Source organism: Podarcis bocagei, assembly GCF_964188305.1.
Source record: "Podarcis bocagei genome assembly, chromosome: 6".
Taxonomy (NCBI): domain Eukaryota; kingdom Metazoa; phylum Chordata; class Lepidosauria; order Squamata; family Lacertidae; genus Podarcis; species Podarcis bocagei.
Window position 1 is genome coordinate 3,885,578 of NC_138130.1, and position 17,571 is coordinate 3,903,148.

Sequence of the window (17,571 nt, forward strand, 5' to 3'; positions counted from 1 at the left end):
TACTTAGCTACGAAGTTCAATCTATAATAAATGACAAAAGGTTTTGAAAACATGGCTCCACTACTCAAAAAGAAATGCTATTGTGGGGGCTTAGGCTAATGTCCATTATCAGCCTAGCAACATGCCTCTTCCTGAGGCTTTGTAGTAATGGTATCTGGCATCCATACTATTGAGCCACTCAACTTCGCAAGGCTAGTAGCAGAGCTCTTCTCTGAGTTGCCACCAGAAAGGTAAAAAACTCATGTTTACTCTTACTGTGGAGTCTTCCCAGGATACCCTAAGTTCTACCATATCTTGTAGTAGGCGAGCTTGGTGATTGCAGCCCACTAGCCAAAACAAGTGTTGCTGCCATGGTTACTGAATCTCCAGATTCCATCAATCCACTTTTCTGTCCTACAAGGGAACATAGGAAGTTCCCTTAATCCAAATCAGATGACTGATTCATCTACTCAGTATTGTCAGCATCAACAGCATCGTTATCCAGGGCTTCAGACCAATCTTTCCCAGCCTTACCTGGAGATGCCAGGGATTGAACATAGGACCTTCTGCATGCAGAACATAAAGGTAAAGGTAAAGGTACCCCTGCCCGTTATGGGCCAGTCTTGACAGACTCTGGGGTTTGTGCGCCCATCTCACTCTATAGGCCGTGGGCCAGCGCTGTCCAGAGACACTTCCGGGTCACGTGGCCAGCGTGACAAAGCTGCATCTGGCGAGCCAGCGCAGCACACGGAACGCCGTTTACCTTCCCGCTGGTAAGCGGTCCCTATTTATCTACTTGCACCCAGGGGTGCTTTCGAACTGCTAGGTTGGCAGGCGCTGGGACCGAGCAGCGGGAGCGCACCCCGCCGCGGGGATTTGAACTGCCGACCTTTCGATCGGCAAGCCCTAGGCGCTGAGGCTTTTACCCACAGCGCCACCCGCGTCCCTCAGCATGCAGAACATAGTCTCCACCAATTATTTATGGTCCTTCCCCTTAGCTGCACTGAAGTAGCCTCTACAGAGTTCTATGTACAGTGGTGCCTCGCAAGACGAAATTAATCCGTTCCGCGAGTCTCTTCGTCTTGCGGTTTTTTTCGTCTTGCGAAGCACGGCTATTAACGGCTTAGCGGCTTTAAGAAAAAGGAAACAAACTCGCAAGAACTCGCAAGACGTTTCGTCTTGCGAAGCAAGCCCATAGGGAAATTCGTCTTGCGGAACGACTCAAAAAACGGAACACTCTTTCGTCTTGCGCTTTTTTCGTCTTGCGAGGTACCACTGTACATAATTCTGTGTATACACAACCTTAGGTAGGAATTAACGTTACAAATCACTTGCACTGGGAGAATACCAAGATCTAGCCCTTCACATAACAATTGACACCAGGAACAGGGGCCATATTCTCCATATAAGAGAATGGAAGCAAGTCACCCATACAGGGAGAAGTGACGCATTGAGAAGTGCCAACACATCCATCTCTGACAATTGGTGGCTTACTTGCATAGGAGGAGTATCATGTGATCTTTACAAATTACACACACACATTGCCATGTTTCCTCTCTGTTATGTTCTTTTCCCCCACCAACCTATTCTGCAGAATATTGCTACTTAAAATCAGTGTTTGAAAACTCCTGACCAGAATGTCTACATAGCTTAGGAAAGCAATTTAGTGGAGAATGGCTGACAACAATCTTCTATAACTGGTTTAACGAAGCTCTGAAAATCATTAGTCAGTGTCTAGACGGAAAGGGTCACTGTTGGTAGGGAATGAGATCAGTGACAGAGGCAATGTCTAGAATTGCTTTTTTAAAACAATTTTCATAAGACTTCTCTTTATTGACTATCTGAAAATTTCAGTTCTTCAGGTGCCATTAAAAATACTTACAAAGACAGTTTAAACAATACTGAGTTGTGACATAGGTGCATTAGACATTTTCTCCCTTTTCACAAAGTTGATTTACCTGATCCCATTTTACAGTCTGATCAGCTTCTGCTGTCCTTCAAAACTGTTTCTAAAACTAGATTGACATCGAAAGGTTGCATATTTAAAGGCATGCCAGAACTTATCCATCCCAGTTTCAGGGCTCAACCAACTGCAACAGTAAATTAAGAATCTTCCAACAAGAGAAAGCTGATCAGCAGTAGGGTTGGGGCCAATAAAAACAAGTGATGAACCACACAACACACTATTATGGAATTCACTGCTACAGGGTGTAGCAATGGCCATAACCAGGCATGTTGAAAGTTCGTTTCGGGGGCCTCATCCAGCCCGCTGGTCAGTTTATTCTGGCCCCCACAGTAGTACAGTAGTATATTTCCTGGGGTAAAAAGAACCCCAACAACTTCAATCCTAAAAAAGGTTAACAACTTTGGTTGGCCCTTTGGTCGGTCCTCACGGCCCTTCACTTCATCAAATCTGGCCCTCTTTGAAAAAAGCTTGGACACCACATAAACTACCAAGCAATGCCCATAGTAGCTAAACAGAACCTCTATAGAAGCAGTATACCTCTAAAGACTAGATGCTGGGACAGACAGAAGAAGGCCATCACACCTTGCTTGTGAGCAATCTGGCTGACTGCTGCTGAAAGCAGATGCTGCATAAGATGCATTTTAGACTGAGCCAGCAAGGTAACCCATATGTTCTAGTAGGGTTTTGTATTTCCAGAATCATAAAAAAGGAAGATGAATCGGCTTGCCTTTGAAATGGTTTTTAGCAGCAGTAGCAAATAATCAGCTTTAACCTCACAACAGGGAGATTTTCATAACAAAAAACAAACCATGTATTGCTTCTACAAAGATCACTCCAAGTAGAATAGCTTACACATACACTGGTACCTTGGGTTACAGACGCTTCAGGTTACACACTCCGCTAACCCGGAAATAGTACCTCGGGTTAAGAACTTTGCTTCAGGATGAGAACAGAAACTCTTCAGATTTTAGACAAAGTAAAAATGCAGGTCAGATATGTAAAGATAAGAAGAAAACTTTTAAGAATGTAGACACTAAGTGACTTCCATTTGGCAAGCCAATCCCAGTGGCTTATTCCAGATATGACAGTAAACAAGGAATATAACAGACCCTTATGGAAATCAATAGGAATCAACAGTAAAAAGATATGATTTATGAATTACCATGGTTACAAGCTTTCAGAACAGGTCTTTCAGAGGTTGGGCTGAAATTCTGTGGCACATCTGTATCTAAAGGAAAAAGAAAAAGAAAACAAGTATTTTTAATATTTACACAAAAGTGTATTTCCAAAAGGTAGTTTCCTGGAAGCAAAGGTGTACTCTGAAAACTTTACAAATTATCATTTAATGTTGTTACTATAAGTAGTTCTCCACCAACTGATGCATTCTGTAGTAAATAGTCCTGTGCCCTAAATCTATAAAAGAAGGGGGAGGAGTATTCACCTTTAGCCCTTGTTGTGCGTTTTCTTCTGTCTCGAAAAGCAGCACCTGACTGCAAGGCCTCCAGCAGGCTATCCATCACACCTGTCTCATCACCCTCTGTAAAAAGAGATGGAGGGAATTCCTTCAGCTTTCATGGTTACCATAGCAATGCCAAAGGATTTACAGGGCTGGAGAAGAAACCGTAGCAATAAAAAGCTGGCAATTCCAAATTCAGACAAGCCTTTAATTTACTCATAAATCAGATCTCCAAGAAGTCAGCCCTGTTAGTGTTCATATTGTGTCCACTAATGCAGACCAAAGTTCATTTGATTCACCTCACACCACTGCGTCCTAAAATGAAATAGAGCAGTAACTTTAAATATAATGCAACATCATTCATATGCTTCTAATATCTCTGAACCCTGAATGAAGCCACATCCTAAAGCCATGTGGGTTTGCAGAAGCAGGTTACATCATCTTCCAAGATGAAAATGATTATTTGCATACAGTATATTAGATGTTCAGATTCTGCTTCCCTAAATGGATCATTTATGGATTTGTGAATGTCCACTCATGAAAATAGACTTTCATTCACTAAATACTTCGACCCTCTGTATTTTTTTAACCATTTAACGCTGCATTTAAAAAAGCAGAATTCATTCAAAGTATGGTTTGATCTGAAACTATGCACACTTGTGTGTGTGTGTGTGTGCGCACGCGCGTGCGTACACACACACATATGCAGAGACACAGACCAGAGATAGCTGGTACAAAGTAGTCATACCAACTTTAGTAACGCCTACTCCCACTGGCTGCACCCTCCATGGGCTTGCAGCCTTTGGGAGGACTGTCCATAAGCCAGTACTACGTCTGAGCCAACACAGTTTAGTTTCTCTGCTATAGGGTCTTATACAGCTACATACAATTTCAAAAGAGCTACTTAAAGCAGATATGCACATATACTTCCCATTCAACAATAATTTTGCAGTTGTTTGTTTCAAAAAAATGTAATTCAAGTTACGTCAAGTAATCTGCACAAAATTGTTTTTGATTTCTCAGACAGAAGATATGCAACGGGCACCACAATTTAAGAAGGATATTGACAAGCTGAAATGTGCGTAGAGGAGGGCAACCAAGATAACAAAGGTTCTGGAAAGCAAGTCTTATGAGGAACAGTTGAGGGATTTTGGTATATTTAGCCTAGATAAGAGGCTGAGAGTAAATATAATAGCCATCTTCAAACATCTGAAGGGCTGTCACATGGAAGATGTAGCAAGCTTGTTTTCTTCTGCTCTGGAGGGTAGGACTCGAATCAATGGCTTCAAGTTACAAGAAAGGAGATTCTGACTAAACATCAGAAAGAACATTCTGACAGTAAGGGCTGTTTGACAGTGGAACAGACTCCTACAAGAGGTGGTGGACTCTCTTTCCTTGGAGGATTTTAAGCAGAGGTTGGGTGGCCATCTGTCATGGATGCTTTAGCTGAGGTTCCTGCACTGCAGGGGTGGACTAGATGACCCTCGGGGTCCCTTCCAAGGTCCCTTCCCTTCCTTGGGGTCCCTTCTATGATTTTATGAACCCCAGGTGAGCTGGGATGCAGAATTGCAAACTGCCTTAAATGTTTCGATCAAAGGACAATCTGTAGGCAATGAGTTACCATTTTTACCGCTAACTTTAAAGTAATATTCTTCTCCTACTGAAATGAAACCGATATGCTTGCTGAGCCAGCTGACAAACTGAGCTAATGCCAAACCCCCTTTTAACAATTTAGGCATATGCTGATTGTACTGCTGCATAGCTCTGAACCTATAACATCATAAGTAGTTTTTTTCCTATGCTAAGGAAATTGTATAAGCAGAACAAAAGATGAAGAAATAAAGATTAAAAATGATAGTTTTTAGGACAATCTACATTATGAACTGAGCACCATGTCCCCAGTAAACTCTCCTCCAGCTCAGAAAGTAAATGGGATTTTCAGCATGGACAGATTAGTTTAAGGCAGTCTTTTTCATCCTCAAGTCCCCAGATGTTGTTCTCAATCCATTCCTAACCAGCCAGGTCAGGGATGATGGGAGTTGTAGTTAAGACCACATGGGGACCCAAGGTCAAGAAAGGCTGGCCTAGGATAGGATATAGTTGCAGCATTTTCCAATTTCAGGTCCACTTAAAATTTGGGAAGTACCTACCCACTACTTCTACGTGTTGTGGGAGGTGTGCCGTGCAAAGCTGGGAAGTAGGAGCATGCAGTATCTTGAATCAAGGAAAGAGTGCTGGCATGGGTGAGCAAGGAACTTACCTTACTTAGCCCCCTAATGCCATAGCAAGAGCCAAGAGGCAAACATCAGCACAACCAGAGGTAAGGCAAGAGGGGCCAGAGCATGGGCAAAGTGCACCACATTTCCCAAGCATCTCAATGTTAGCTTGAGGGCAAGAAAAATGTGGAAAGCAAAGAAAGTGTGGCATTAACGGGAAATAATAGGAATTTAATTCTCCACACAAGCAAAACATTGCCCTGAAATGATTAGTCAGATTTAAGCACATTTGTGAAGTGAAACAACCAGTTCTGCTTTTAGAAGTCATCAAGCTAGTAACACAAGCAATATTACAAGAACAAGGTTCCTGTCCACATTACCTGTTTTCATTTCCAACAAACACTTTTTCTTTCTTTGCCTTTCTATTTTTTCCCTTTCTGCTTTTTCTTTAGCAATTCTAGCACGTCTCTGCTTTTCTTCTGCTTCTTTTCTTCTCATATTCTCCTTTGCAGCTTGCTAGCAAAATATATTAAATTTCACCAGCATAAACAATTATGACTTAGAAAAATGTATACATGCCTATTTAAAATCATTTCTATGCTGCTTTTCATTTGAAAATAAATCCTAAAGCAGTTTACAACAATAAAACACCACCACAGCAGTAGAATCTGTTATAGTACTAGGGTTGTTTTAAAAAGCTGGCATCTCTTGCCTTTCCTACCCCACTTTCACTCCTTCAACCTATTGCTTCTTCCTCTTGCACACATCCAAGTTAGCCCAGCTGTTTAGCCTTAATGTTAAAAAATGATGTTCATGCAGTGAGTGGGCAATTTTTGTAGACCACTCTTCTCACCTGTGCATCCCCTTGCTATTCCTCCCTGCTTTTATTGTTATGTTTTGTTTAGGGGGAAGGGGTGGCAGGGAAAGGTTGCCCCATTCTATTTATTTATGACAAATATTTTTTGTATTTGTGCATACCTTGGGAAACCCCAAGCATGCAGAGACCTGCCTCTTGTACTGATATGAGAGATCATACCATTATGGCTATGTAGGAATCAGGATCAGCACTCTCCCCTGAACACCTGAAGTAAGGGGCAGCGGCAGAGTTCTATACCTAGACTAGTAGCTGCTGTTTCAAATGTATCTGGTTCTCATGTAACTTGGGGTAAAATGGTCCACCATGCTTGCATATTAGGTTGCTGCTACCAACAAAATATATACTCATCTTTCTAGTCAGCCTTACCCAACCTTCAGTCCACCAGATGATGTTGGACTGTTAACTTCCAACCTGTCTGACCACTGGCCATGCTGAGATTGTAGTCCAACAATATATGGAGACACAAGGTTGTGGCTGGCTGTTCTTAGTGATGTAAATAGCTGAACCTGTGAAGCAAAAGCATCTTCATCTATACTACTTCTGCAGAGTCTAGAATTTGATTGTAATAAGATTTACCATAAACATTGTCCTAAAATTGTTCAAGTCAGTTAGAAATTCTTCCACTGAAACTTTCTTCCAATCGACGGCATAAAATTCCATTACATTCCGATAGAGTGTTTCCATACTGTTATGCATCCTCGAAAGTTTCTGGAACTGTTCCCGTGCTTGAATTGCAAAGGTGTATTAAGTTTGTTAAGGTTACAAAACTGATTGTCAAATGACTTCCATATTGAGGTGCACCTGTCTCCATTCTCACTAACTTTCAGGAAGAATTTGAAAACATTCCCATTTACTCAGGTGTTTGGTAGCTGAAGAATATTGTTCCTGGCAACTCCAAGATCACTGGATGGAAGAGAGTACGTTTTTAGAAAGTTTTAGGGTTTTACAATTATTTTGCTTTGTTTGCCAGTCTGGGCTTCTTCAGGAAGAGGGTCGGGATATAAATTCAATCAATCAATCAATCAAAATAAATAGCGAATACTACGTTTCCAGGAAAGAGGAAATAGCAAGTTATCAGCAGTAAGTTATCACCTCTCCAATAGCATGTAGTTCTTCTCATAGTCAGCATTTTTCCTTTCTATTCTTCCTACATTTTTCATACCTCAAAGATTAATTGCCTCTGCACAACCCAAGTCCCACTTAGATAACAAACTAGCGGGAATATCTTGCTTTAACTAACTGCATGTAAGCTGCTCTGGGAGGCTGTTCCCCCCACCTCGAAGAGCAGGGAGCAAATACTCTAAATAAGAGATTTCTTCTTGGGCACCAATACAACACAAACTAAACACTGCAAAAATACATAGATTAGTTACTCAAAGCGCTAGTCCTCTGAAACATTCAAACAAGTGAACTTCTTTGGTAACAAACTTACTGATCCTTCTCAAAATCAGTGAGAATTACTGTTCTCTAACTAATATTTTATTAATGCTAAAAAACAAATGTTTGGCAGTAATTTTAATAAAGAAAAGCATTGGGAAACAGTTCAGCACTTTAATATTCTAATTAAACTTTCACTTCTGTTCACTCACATAATTGTTCACTTCCATGCCTCTGCAACTTTTTTGGGGTTTAAAATACACAACACTGCCAACATTTTCTTAAACATATCTATATTTTTCACAATTAGTAATCATCACTTTTTCTTTTATCTAGTATACCACAATGTTACAGATCTCCTTGCAACACTCTCAGCTGATACTTTATTTTTTCTTCATAGTATTCCTCTACACATGTCATTTTGTGATTTTTTGGCTGAATTTCTGATAATCTTTAAAGCCTCTTAATACTTAAACAAACCATGCTAGTAAATGCACAATGAAAATCAAACATGAAAAGGTGCTTGTTACAACCGAACCAATATTCCTAAACTTCTCGCCTCCTGTGTTTCTAGAGTCTCAGTTCTTATAATTTTGCTAAGCATAATAGGAAGTCATCATTCAGATAGCATTTTCACTATGTACCTATATCAAGTTGGTTCCACTGGCAATTTAATTTTATATCAACAGATCATCATACATAGCCAATACTATCATCTCACAGAGAACAATTTATATAAATCCCTTTAACGATCAGCACACTATTAAAACGTATTACTATTATTAATCAAGCAAAATTTAGCAGGATACTAAATGCTTTATTTCCAAAACTGTCATTTTCTTGATAAAATGAGACACTATTTTCCTGCTATTCTGAAAAAGTACAGAAGTACAAAATACCATTTAGTTCATAAAATTATTTTTATAGATTTGTCATCTCTTGCAATATATATTTAAATGGCTTTCTAAAGTGACAAAGTGGTGCAAGAAAAAACGGACAAAAGTATTTTATCAATTTGTTTTTGTAGATAAGAGCTCTAGAGCTTATCGTGTATTTTGTTAATGGTGTGCCTGTATTATAATCAAAGAGAAATGTGAGCTTCTCAAAACTGTTCACGGACCCAATTTTCATTTAACTTGTTTGCACATCTATACCTATCAAGTAATTTTAATTACATTTCATCATAATGTTTGCATAAATGGTTTTAATGTTCTATGCTTTATTTCTCTGGAATTCCTATCTACAGCAAAAAAAGCGGGGGTGGGGATTTAATTGCATGTAAAGTAGTGTACACAACTGCAATGGACAGCTAACTAGAATAATCCAGTAAGGAAGTCTTTTATATAATTATAGATTCTATCAATAATAGAACCCACTGACTGTGCACATATCCGACTTCTAAAAGAAATATGAATACTAATCAATTCATTAGCCGGCTCCAGGTTATGATATTTAGTGACAGGATGTAATAGCCAAGTTGCCTACAGAGCGTAATTGTATGGCAAGTGAGAAATTAGTTTTCACAAAGCCCCATCCTTCCTGTCTCAGCTTTCCCAGCGAATGCTTTTTACGAGCTGTGTGCCTTTCAAAAGACATCAGCATCATTCAACTTCCCCTGTCATAACAATAAGAGCTCGGACAGGCCCCAACTTCTTCACGCTGTGCAGGTTCATGTAACTTTTACATCAAGTCTCCTTTGGTTTGTAATTTATCGTAACTCCAGTATTCCTGGAAGTGAGTGTCTTTAATTAGAAAGCTCACAGCCATTACCAGAAACCACATGTAACTCCACTGTTCCTCAATTATTCCCTGCCTATAGGGAGTGTTAGCAGAAGAGAGCTAACTATTGCATCTTAACAGTGTTTAAAGATCAAACCATCTGTTTAAGTGTCACATGTGAATTTGGTTGAAATGGTGGGGTATTTCTGTGAAGTTTCAGATAATACACTCTCTTATAAATAAGAGTAACCTGTGTGTAAACCTGTAGGTAGGGTTTATGAATACATTTCCATGTTCAGTGCTGTCCTTCAGGCAAGCAATGTATATGCTAGAATGCTTTCAAGGTGGCAGTTAAGATAGCAAAGACAAAATTAAAATTACCATGTGCATGCATAGCCATGCTTACATGCGAAAGCACAGAAAATTGCTAACCATTCTGAGAGCTTCAAATCCTTATCATTCAGGTGATCAACTGCTGATTCTGGACAATCATAGGCTAGAAGGCAGAAATACCTATAGAAGTGTCATTACACCTTGGTGACTGTGCCAGTAGAAACTGTATTGCTCGGTATGGTGCAAGAGACATTCAGGCAGGACTGTTTTAAAATGGAATGCATTTATATCCACATTCAGTGGATGTGAAGGGGTGATCCCTGCTGCCTTGAAAGAGGCAGTAGTGCGGCTGCTCCTAAACCCCCCCCCCCCCAGCTCTGGACCTCTTAGACTGGAACAACTATTCACCAGTTGAATATACCCACTTTGGCGGGAGGTGATGGAGACGGCTGTGGTGTGGCAGCTGAATGTATTCTTGGATGACACAAATTATTTAGATTCATTCCAATCTGGGTTCAGGCCTGGACATGCAACTGTGTGGGCCATTGCTTGGATACAGTAGTGAGAAAGATGACTGAAAACAATCCGGGCATGTTAGAGACACTATGGACAAGTGGTTCCCATGTCCGAGAAATTGGTCAGTTGCCTATCCTGGATGGGGTTGCACTAAGCAGGTTTGCATTCTGGGGGTGCTTCTGGATCCAGCTGTGTCAATGGAGGCTCAGTTGCTCAGAGGCTAGAAGTGTCTTTTGTCAACTACAATTGATTTGACAGCTATTTCTAGACAGGAAAAGCTTGGTCAGAGTAATTCACTCTGGTTACTTCAAGACTAGATTACTGCAATGCGCTTTTATGTCGGGCTTCCCTTGTGCTTGATCTGAAAACTGCAGTCAGTGCAGATTGTTGCAGCACAATTGCTGACAGGAATAAGGCATTGGCAGCATATAATACGTGCTCTTAAGTGATTTGCACTAGTTACAGATTTGCTACCGGGCCAAGTTCAAGGTGTTACAATTAGTATATAAAGCCCTTGGGACTGGTTCACCTCAGAGACACTTTACCCCACATGCGCCCATTTGATTGCTTCAATCTGCAGAAGTAGCGCTGTTGAAGGTGCCACATAATACCTGTTCCACATTTATAAGAAATCAATATTTTATTGCGGCAGCACCTATACTTTGGAACTTGTTGCCTATTGATATGGAACAGGTGCCCCCACTGTACACTTTTCGGCATGTGCTAAAATATTTTTGTTTAGATAGGCCTACCAGATACCTAGCATGTTGATGTGGTTTAATCTGTTTTTACTTTATTGCTGATTAAAACTGTTGTTAATTGTTTTAATTGATAATTTTATTGTTTTATTCTTTTTGTAATCTTCTTTGAGGTTTCTTACAACCAGGTACTATATACATTTTAAGAAATAAATAGATATTTATGTACAAAACCAATGTACTGACCAAGTGTTAAATATGAACATACATTCTGTAGCCTCAAATGGCCAACAGCTAACATTACTCTGGTTAGTAACATGAAGTGTCATGGGAACTGAATGTGAAGCATAATGGTTTAGAGCTGCAGACAATTAGTTCTTTCATACCTTCATTAAACCTTCCTACAGGCCAACAAAAACAAGAAACCCACAAGAGCACATCTATCTGCTTTTTGTGGATGCCCCCCCCCAGTGCTGTCTTTTGTGCTAATGCTACTTGCTTCTTAGTGAATTACCAACCAGACACAGAAAAAAAAAATCACATCAAAAAACATCTGAAAGGAAAAAACCTGAACCAAAATTAGCAGGTAAGATGCACAGGATTTATGGAAAAGAATGATGGCGGCTCCTATAAATTCAAAGGAATAATTACACATACAATTCCAAACAGTAAGAGAAAAGAAGCTTTAAAAAACTGAAATTAGTTTGTAGTTCAGACTAAAAAAATAATCAAAATGGGCAATCTAAATTGATACCCCAAGCTGGCAACTCTTCCCTCATTGCTAAATTAAGCTGTTTTCCATCCAATTTAAGTTGTAGTGCTTAACTAGTCAACTTCTCAACTGTTTCCTCCAGTAATATTTTCCATTCAATGAGCACTTTCATGCCTATATGACGAAAACGCCAAACCACTGGAGATGACACAGGACTACCTTCAGATTATGAATTATAGGTGAATCTTCATTAAAGCCGTTTTAGGTTCTTAGTAATTCAAGGTAGAAATGAGGTCAGGGTTGTCAGAAGTGATGGCTATAACTTTAATAAAGATTATGCAAATAAATTTTAAAAGTGTTAAAGAACCTTAGACAAAGCCAGATAAGTTATTTAACAGCAAAAGGATATGGACATCTTTGTCACAAATTTGTCATGAATATCTTCAGAAAGGGGAAAGGTCTCTAAATCCTTCTCAAGTTGTATAAGCTGCCTTTCCATCTGCTTCAGGCTCTTCTCCAAGCTTTCTGCTGAAACTAAGCATATATTTATAATTAAAACCTCACACATATCAAAAGGTGAATACGGTTAGTAGATGCTTTCTTGCAAAGATTCCTCTAAGTCCACATTATGAAATACTTTTGTCATGTGTTGAGTTCTACCATCTACTCAATATCTTCATGAATGATCAGTTTAATAAATTTACTCAGTCACATCACCGGAAACCGCAAATGTACCCAGACTCTGACTAGTTAATGCACCAATTGAGTGATCTGGAGAGGGCATACCGATCACAGTTGAGACAGTATATAGGTATACAATTAGTACCAAACATACTATAGTACTTACTCTTCATGGGGACATATGCTTCTGCCAGACTCTCTCATCTTAAAGGGAGAAAGTTGTTCAGTGGTAGGTGCAAAACTTGTTTAGAGCAGTGTTTCCCAACCACTGTTCCGCGGCACACTAGTGTGCCGCGAGATGTTGCCTGGTGTGCCGCGGGAAAAATTAAAAAATTCGAAAGATATATATATATATTTTAAAGTCAAATTTTCGATTGGGGCGCCGTCACTAGATGACCCCTGGGGTTCCCTCCCTCCCTCCCTCCCGCTCTGCACCTCCCTCCTCCTCCTCCGGGGAGCCCCTTCCTGGCTCTCGGCCAAGGCTTGGTGGCTGCCACTCACTCACTTGCTCGCCCACCCGTCCCTCCATCCCTGCACCCGGCCTCTCCCCCTCCGTCCCCAGCACGGGGGCTGCCAGGATCCGTAGTCCCCTTGCCCTTGGGCTCCGTGCCCGCGCGGGGTGCGCAAACTACGTTTCCCAGCGTGGCCTGGCGGGCCGGGCATTTTGTTTGAAGCGCTCTTCTCCCGGCCATGGAATGAGCGCAGCGGCGGCGGCCGGGCGGGCAGGGGCTCTTCCGCGCAGACCCCGCGCAGCCTGCCTGCGCCCCCGCGGAGATCGGGCGGCAGGATGGAGCCCGGGGATCCCCGCGGAGGCGGAGCGGCGGAGGCTGCCCCCCAGGTAGGGCTGCGTCGGGGGGGGGGGGTTTATTTTTGCAATGCTGCATCCGCGCCGGAGGGGACGCATCGGACCGCGGGGAGACCCCTTGGCGGGCGTGCAAGGCAATGCATGCGTGCAGGCGTTGCATGGAGTACAGTGCAATGCAATGGCAACGCGGCACCCTGCATGCATGCATGCAACTTCCACCGGCGCTCCGGACTTGGCAGGTGAGGGGGGTCCCCAGTGGGCGGCAGAGAGAGCCGGGAGGGCGAAGGGGAGCCGGGGGGAGCAGTGCTGCTCCCCGAGCCGAGCCCGGGGGGAAACTTCGGCGTCGTTGCGCCGGGTGTTGGAAGCGGAGGCTGGCGGGGGCCCCTCACCTGCAAAACCTGGTCGCCTCTCATATATTTCGTGCATTGCATTCATCGCCCGCTTTCTCCTCCAAGGAGCTCCCGGGGGCGCGCGTGGTTCTCCCTGTGTTATCCTCGCAACAACAGCCCTGCGAGGTGGGTCAGGCGAGTGGCCCAAGGGAGCACCCAGGGATTGTCCTGGCCAGGTGGGGTGATTTGAACCCTGCTCTCTGCCCGGTCTTCGTCCTCATTTAGCCCCCACATGTGCATGACTGTGCATGACTGAGGTTTCCCCCCCTCGTCTTGGCTATGGTGTGAGTCTGTCCTGTTAATTAATGGGGTTCTGCCTTCGGAGAAGATGAGCCAGCCCTCAAGGAGGTGATTATGTAATTTGCTAGCAATTCATGTCCCTCCCGGCGTGATGCTGCGCGCTGATGTCACGGGGCTGTAATGGTGGTGTGCCTCGAGATTTTTTTCATGAAACAAGTGTGCCTTTGCCCAAAAAAGGTTGGGAAACACTGGTTTAGAGTATCCTGGTGAAGCATATAATTACCAAGAGTAGACTAATAACCATGAGGTGCACATGACTTCATGTACCAGCCAGTCTGTTTTCCAGATAGAAACATGTTAAAATTTTGAACTTCTAGTTTTGCTCTCCTGTGTTTCAGGATTTGCTCCAGAAAACTTTTCTCTCAGATCACCGTGAAACTGTGGTCTCTAGTATAGGTGAGATAGATTTGAATGGGCTGAAGCACTTGATTCAAGGAGCAAGAGCAAATAAATATGGATTCCAGAATTTATAAACCTCTCTACGGAGAATACTTGAGTTATGTTCAAAATAAAATGTCAACTAAGTAGAGCAGGGTGTCTAACCTTTGAACTTCCATCTCTAGCTGGACTACGACTCCCACTACCTCTGACTATTTCTCTTGCTGCCTGGGCTGTTGGGAGCTGGAATCCAAAAATATATGAAAGACCACAGATTAGCTGCCCCTGGGATAAAGAAACACCACTTGTATCCTGAGATGTGCCCCAAGCACCACTAGTACCTAAGTGAAACTTTGGATGTGACTATGAACCCAAACAGCAACTACCTGTACTGGAAATGGCTCAGATACTGGGGGAAATGTTGAACTTTCATGAGCACCATATCAGAATGTGTGTGTCTTCTTCTGTGTGCCTGAGTACTCTGTAGTTCAAGCACTAGCCGAATGGACCTCAATATTTTCATCTTGACTCTTTTATTCAGAATATGTAGAACCACTTTGGAGCAGAATCATCCACAAATCCCCATTCTGTTGCACCATAAAAAAGACTCCAGAGTGCCTCTGAGCCTGTGAAACTAAATGTTCAGTAAGTACAATGCCCAGCACGTTTGATGACTAAGCACGTGAGCCAGTAATGGCGCTCATTTCTGGATCTCAGGGGGGTCTTAAATCTGTCCCTTACACTCCTGGCAAATTTCAGTGGCCAACTTTTCAGCCCATACATTCATAATAATAATAATAATAATAATAATAATAATAATAATTTATTATTTATACCCCGCCCATCTGGCTGGGTTTCTCCAGCCACTCTGGGCGGCTTCCAAAAGAATATTAAAATACTATGATACATCAAACATTAAAAGCTTCCCTAAACAGGGCTGCCTTCAGATGTCTTCTAAAAGTCTGGTAGTTGGCCTGCTACTGTGGTGCAAAGCAAAAGTATACAGGATGTGCAGGATAACATTGTAAGCCGCTCTGAGCCCGGCCTTGGCTGGGGAGGGTGGGGTATAAATAAAAAATTATTATTATTATTATTATTATTATTATTATTACCCGGCATTAAGTGCAGCATGGCTTCTTCTTTCGGGGGGGGGGGGAGGATCCCTATGGCTGAAAGTGTGAAGAATTCTTGAGGGCTTGCTGCTTGTCAGTTTGGATATACAGTGGTGCCTCACAAGACGAAAAGAATCCGTTCTGTGATTCTCTTCGTCTAGTGGTTTTTTTGTCTTGCGAAGCAAGCCCATTGACGGATTAGAGGATTAGCACTATTAGAGGCTTTTAGTGGCTTATCAGCTTATCGGATCAGCTGATAAGCGGCTTAGCGGCTTAGAAAAAGGGGGGGGGAGGAAAAAACCCCGCAGGAACTCGCAAGACATTTTCGTCTTGCGAAGCAAGCCCATAGGAGATTCGTTTTGCGAACGGAAAACTCTTTCGTCTAGCGAGTTTTCCGTCTTGCGAGGCATTCGTCTTGCGGGGCACCACTGTACATCTGTTTGAGCCTCTGGTACTGCAGGACTACTCATTTTTAACAGATTTGGAATCTTGACAATTCTTGTGCCAGTCTTGTAGCTTCTTACCTTTCAAAGACGCATACCAGTATCATGTACAATATTTCCAACTCTGTGTTGCTGCTTTCTTATTGCACACCACTATTCTGTTCTGGACATTTTCTTAGTTTAATATGAACTTTCCTGAAATGACCTTCCGCTTACAAGGAAGCTTGAAAAGTAGTAAATTCTGCAATGTAAATTCTTGGGTGTGGATACAAACTTCAACACTCAAATAAAAAATTATTCATTCTGGACAACAGCTGAATAAAATATATTAGCCCATTCTTTAATACAAACCTCTGCTTGCTTTATCTAAGCTCTGCAAGTCTTCAACAAAGCTTAGGACTTCAGGATACTTCTCTTCACACAATTCCACCAGAAAATGAAGCAGTGTTGTCTTCTGATCAACTGATTTGGTGTCCTTTAACTAGAAATTAGTAAGTGAATATTCAGAAGCAGTAATACATTTTGATCATATATTTTATGATTTACATGCTATAGAAATTGAAATCAGTTTTCCTGCACAATATCTGAAAACTGAGTTTTGAACCATTTAAAAAAATTATTTGCATTTAATTTGCCATTTTAATTGAAAATTTGATTTTCATATTCAAATTCTGTTTTCTAATACAGAGTTACAATTTGCACGGACATGGTCTAAAGCAGTCCTTGCCAATTTGGTGCTATCCAAATGTTTTGGACTACAACCCCCATGATGCAGTGTAAAGTATCTAGAAGATACCAGCTTTGTAAAGGAACACGATGTAGCAACCTTATTGAAATTAAGCAGGACCAAGTTTAGCCTGAGTAGGTGGGAGACCATCTGCTCTGAATTCCTTGATGGAAAGGGGGGGGGGGGGCCTAAAAATGTCTAAAAGCTTTTCAGATTTTGACATCAAAGTTTAATTTTTTTTATTCAGGGAATGTTTCCCAAAATGTTTAATGGATGAAGATATTGCAAAATTTCTAAATAAGACTGCACACCAGGAATCATTTACTGGAAGATACTGCACGATTCAGGGACGCGGGTTGTGCTATGGGTTAGACCACAGAGCCTAGGACTTGCCAATCAGAAGGTCGGCAGTTTGAATCCCCGTGACGGGGTGAGCTCCCGTTTGGTCCCTGCTCCTGCCAACCTAGCAGTTCGAAAGCACGTCAAAGTGCAAGTAGATAAATGGGTGGGATGGTAAACTGGTGGGATGGTAAACTGCGTTTCCGTGCGCTGCTCTGGTTCACCAGAAGCGGCTTAGTCATGCTGGCCACATGACCAGTAAGCTGTATGCCAGCTCCCTCGGTCAAGAGAGATGAGCGCCACAACCCCAGAGTCGGTCATGACTGGACCTAATGGTCAGGGGTCCCTTTACCTTTACTGCAAGATTCAATTATAATATTGATGCTTTAGTATCAGATAGTAGCCAAATATGTACATATCCAGTGCATATTTGGAGAATATCAGCCTTCAAAATCAGAAGAAAAAGCTGAAATAAATGTATTTCAGCTCTGACTGAGTATACTCCGTGTTGTACAAATCTGAAGTACTTGCAGAACTGGGACCAATTA

General features: G+C 41.9%; 1 protein-coding gene across 1 annotated transcript in view; it reads right to left on the reverse strand.

The window, feature by feature from the left end:
* Positions 1 to 17,571, reverse strand: part of DIAPH3 (diaphanous related formin 3) — a 118,288-nt gene that overhangs the window by 59,331 nt on the left and 41,386 nt on the right. The window contains exons 22-27 of the mRNA XM_081198299.1: positions 16,309 to 16,438; positions 12,258 to 12,383; positions 7,071 to 7,234; positions 5,998 to 6,133; positions 3,387 to 3,482; positions 3,108 to 3,173 (exon numbers count right to left, since the gene is read on the reverse strand). Of these exons, the coding sequence (XP_081054425.1) occupies positions 3,108 to 3,173; positions 3,387 to 3,482; positions 5,998 to 6,133; positions 7,071 to 7,234; positions 12,258 to 12,383; positions 16,309 to 16,438 (718 nt within the window). The remainder of the gene's footprint in view (positions 1 to 3,107; positions 3,174 to 3,386; positions 3,483 to 5,997; positions 6,134 to 7,070; positions 7,235 to 12,257; positions 12,384 to 16,308; positions 16,439 to 17,571) is intronic.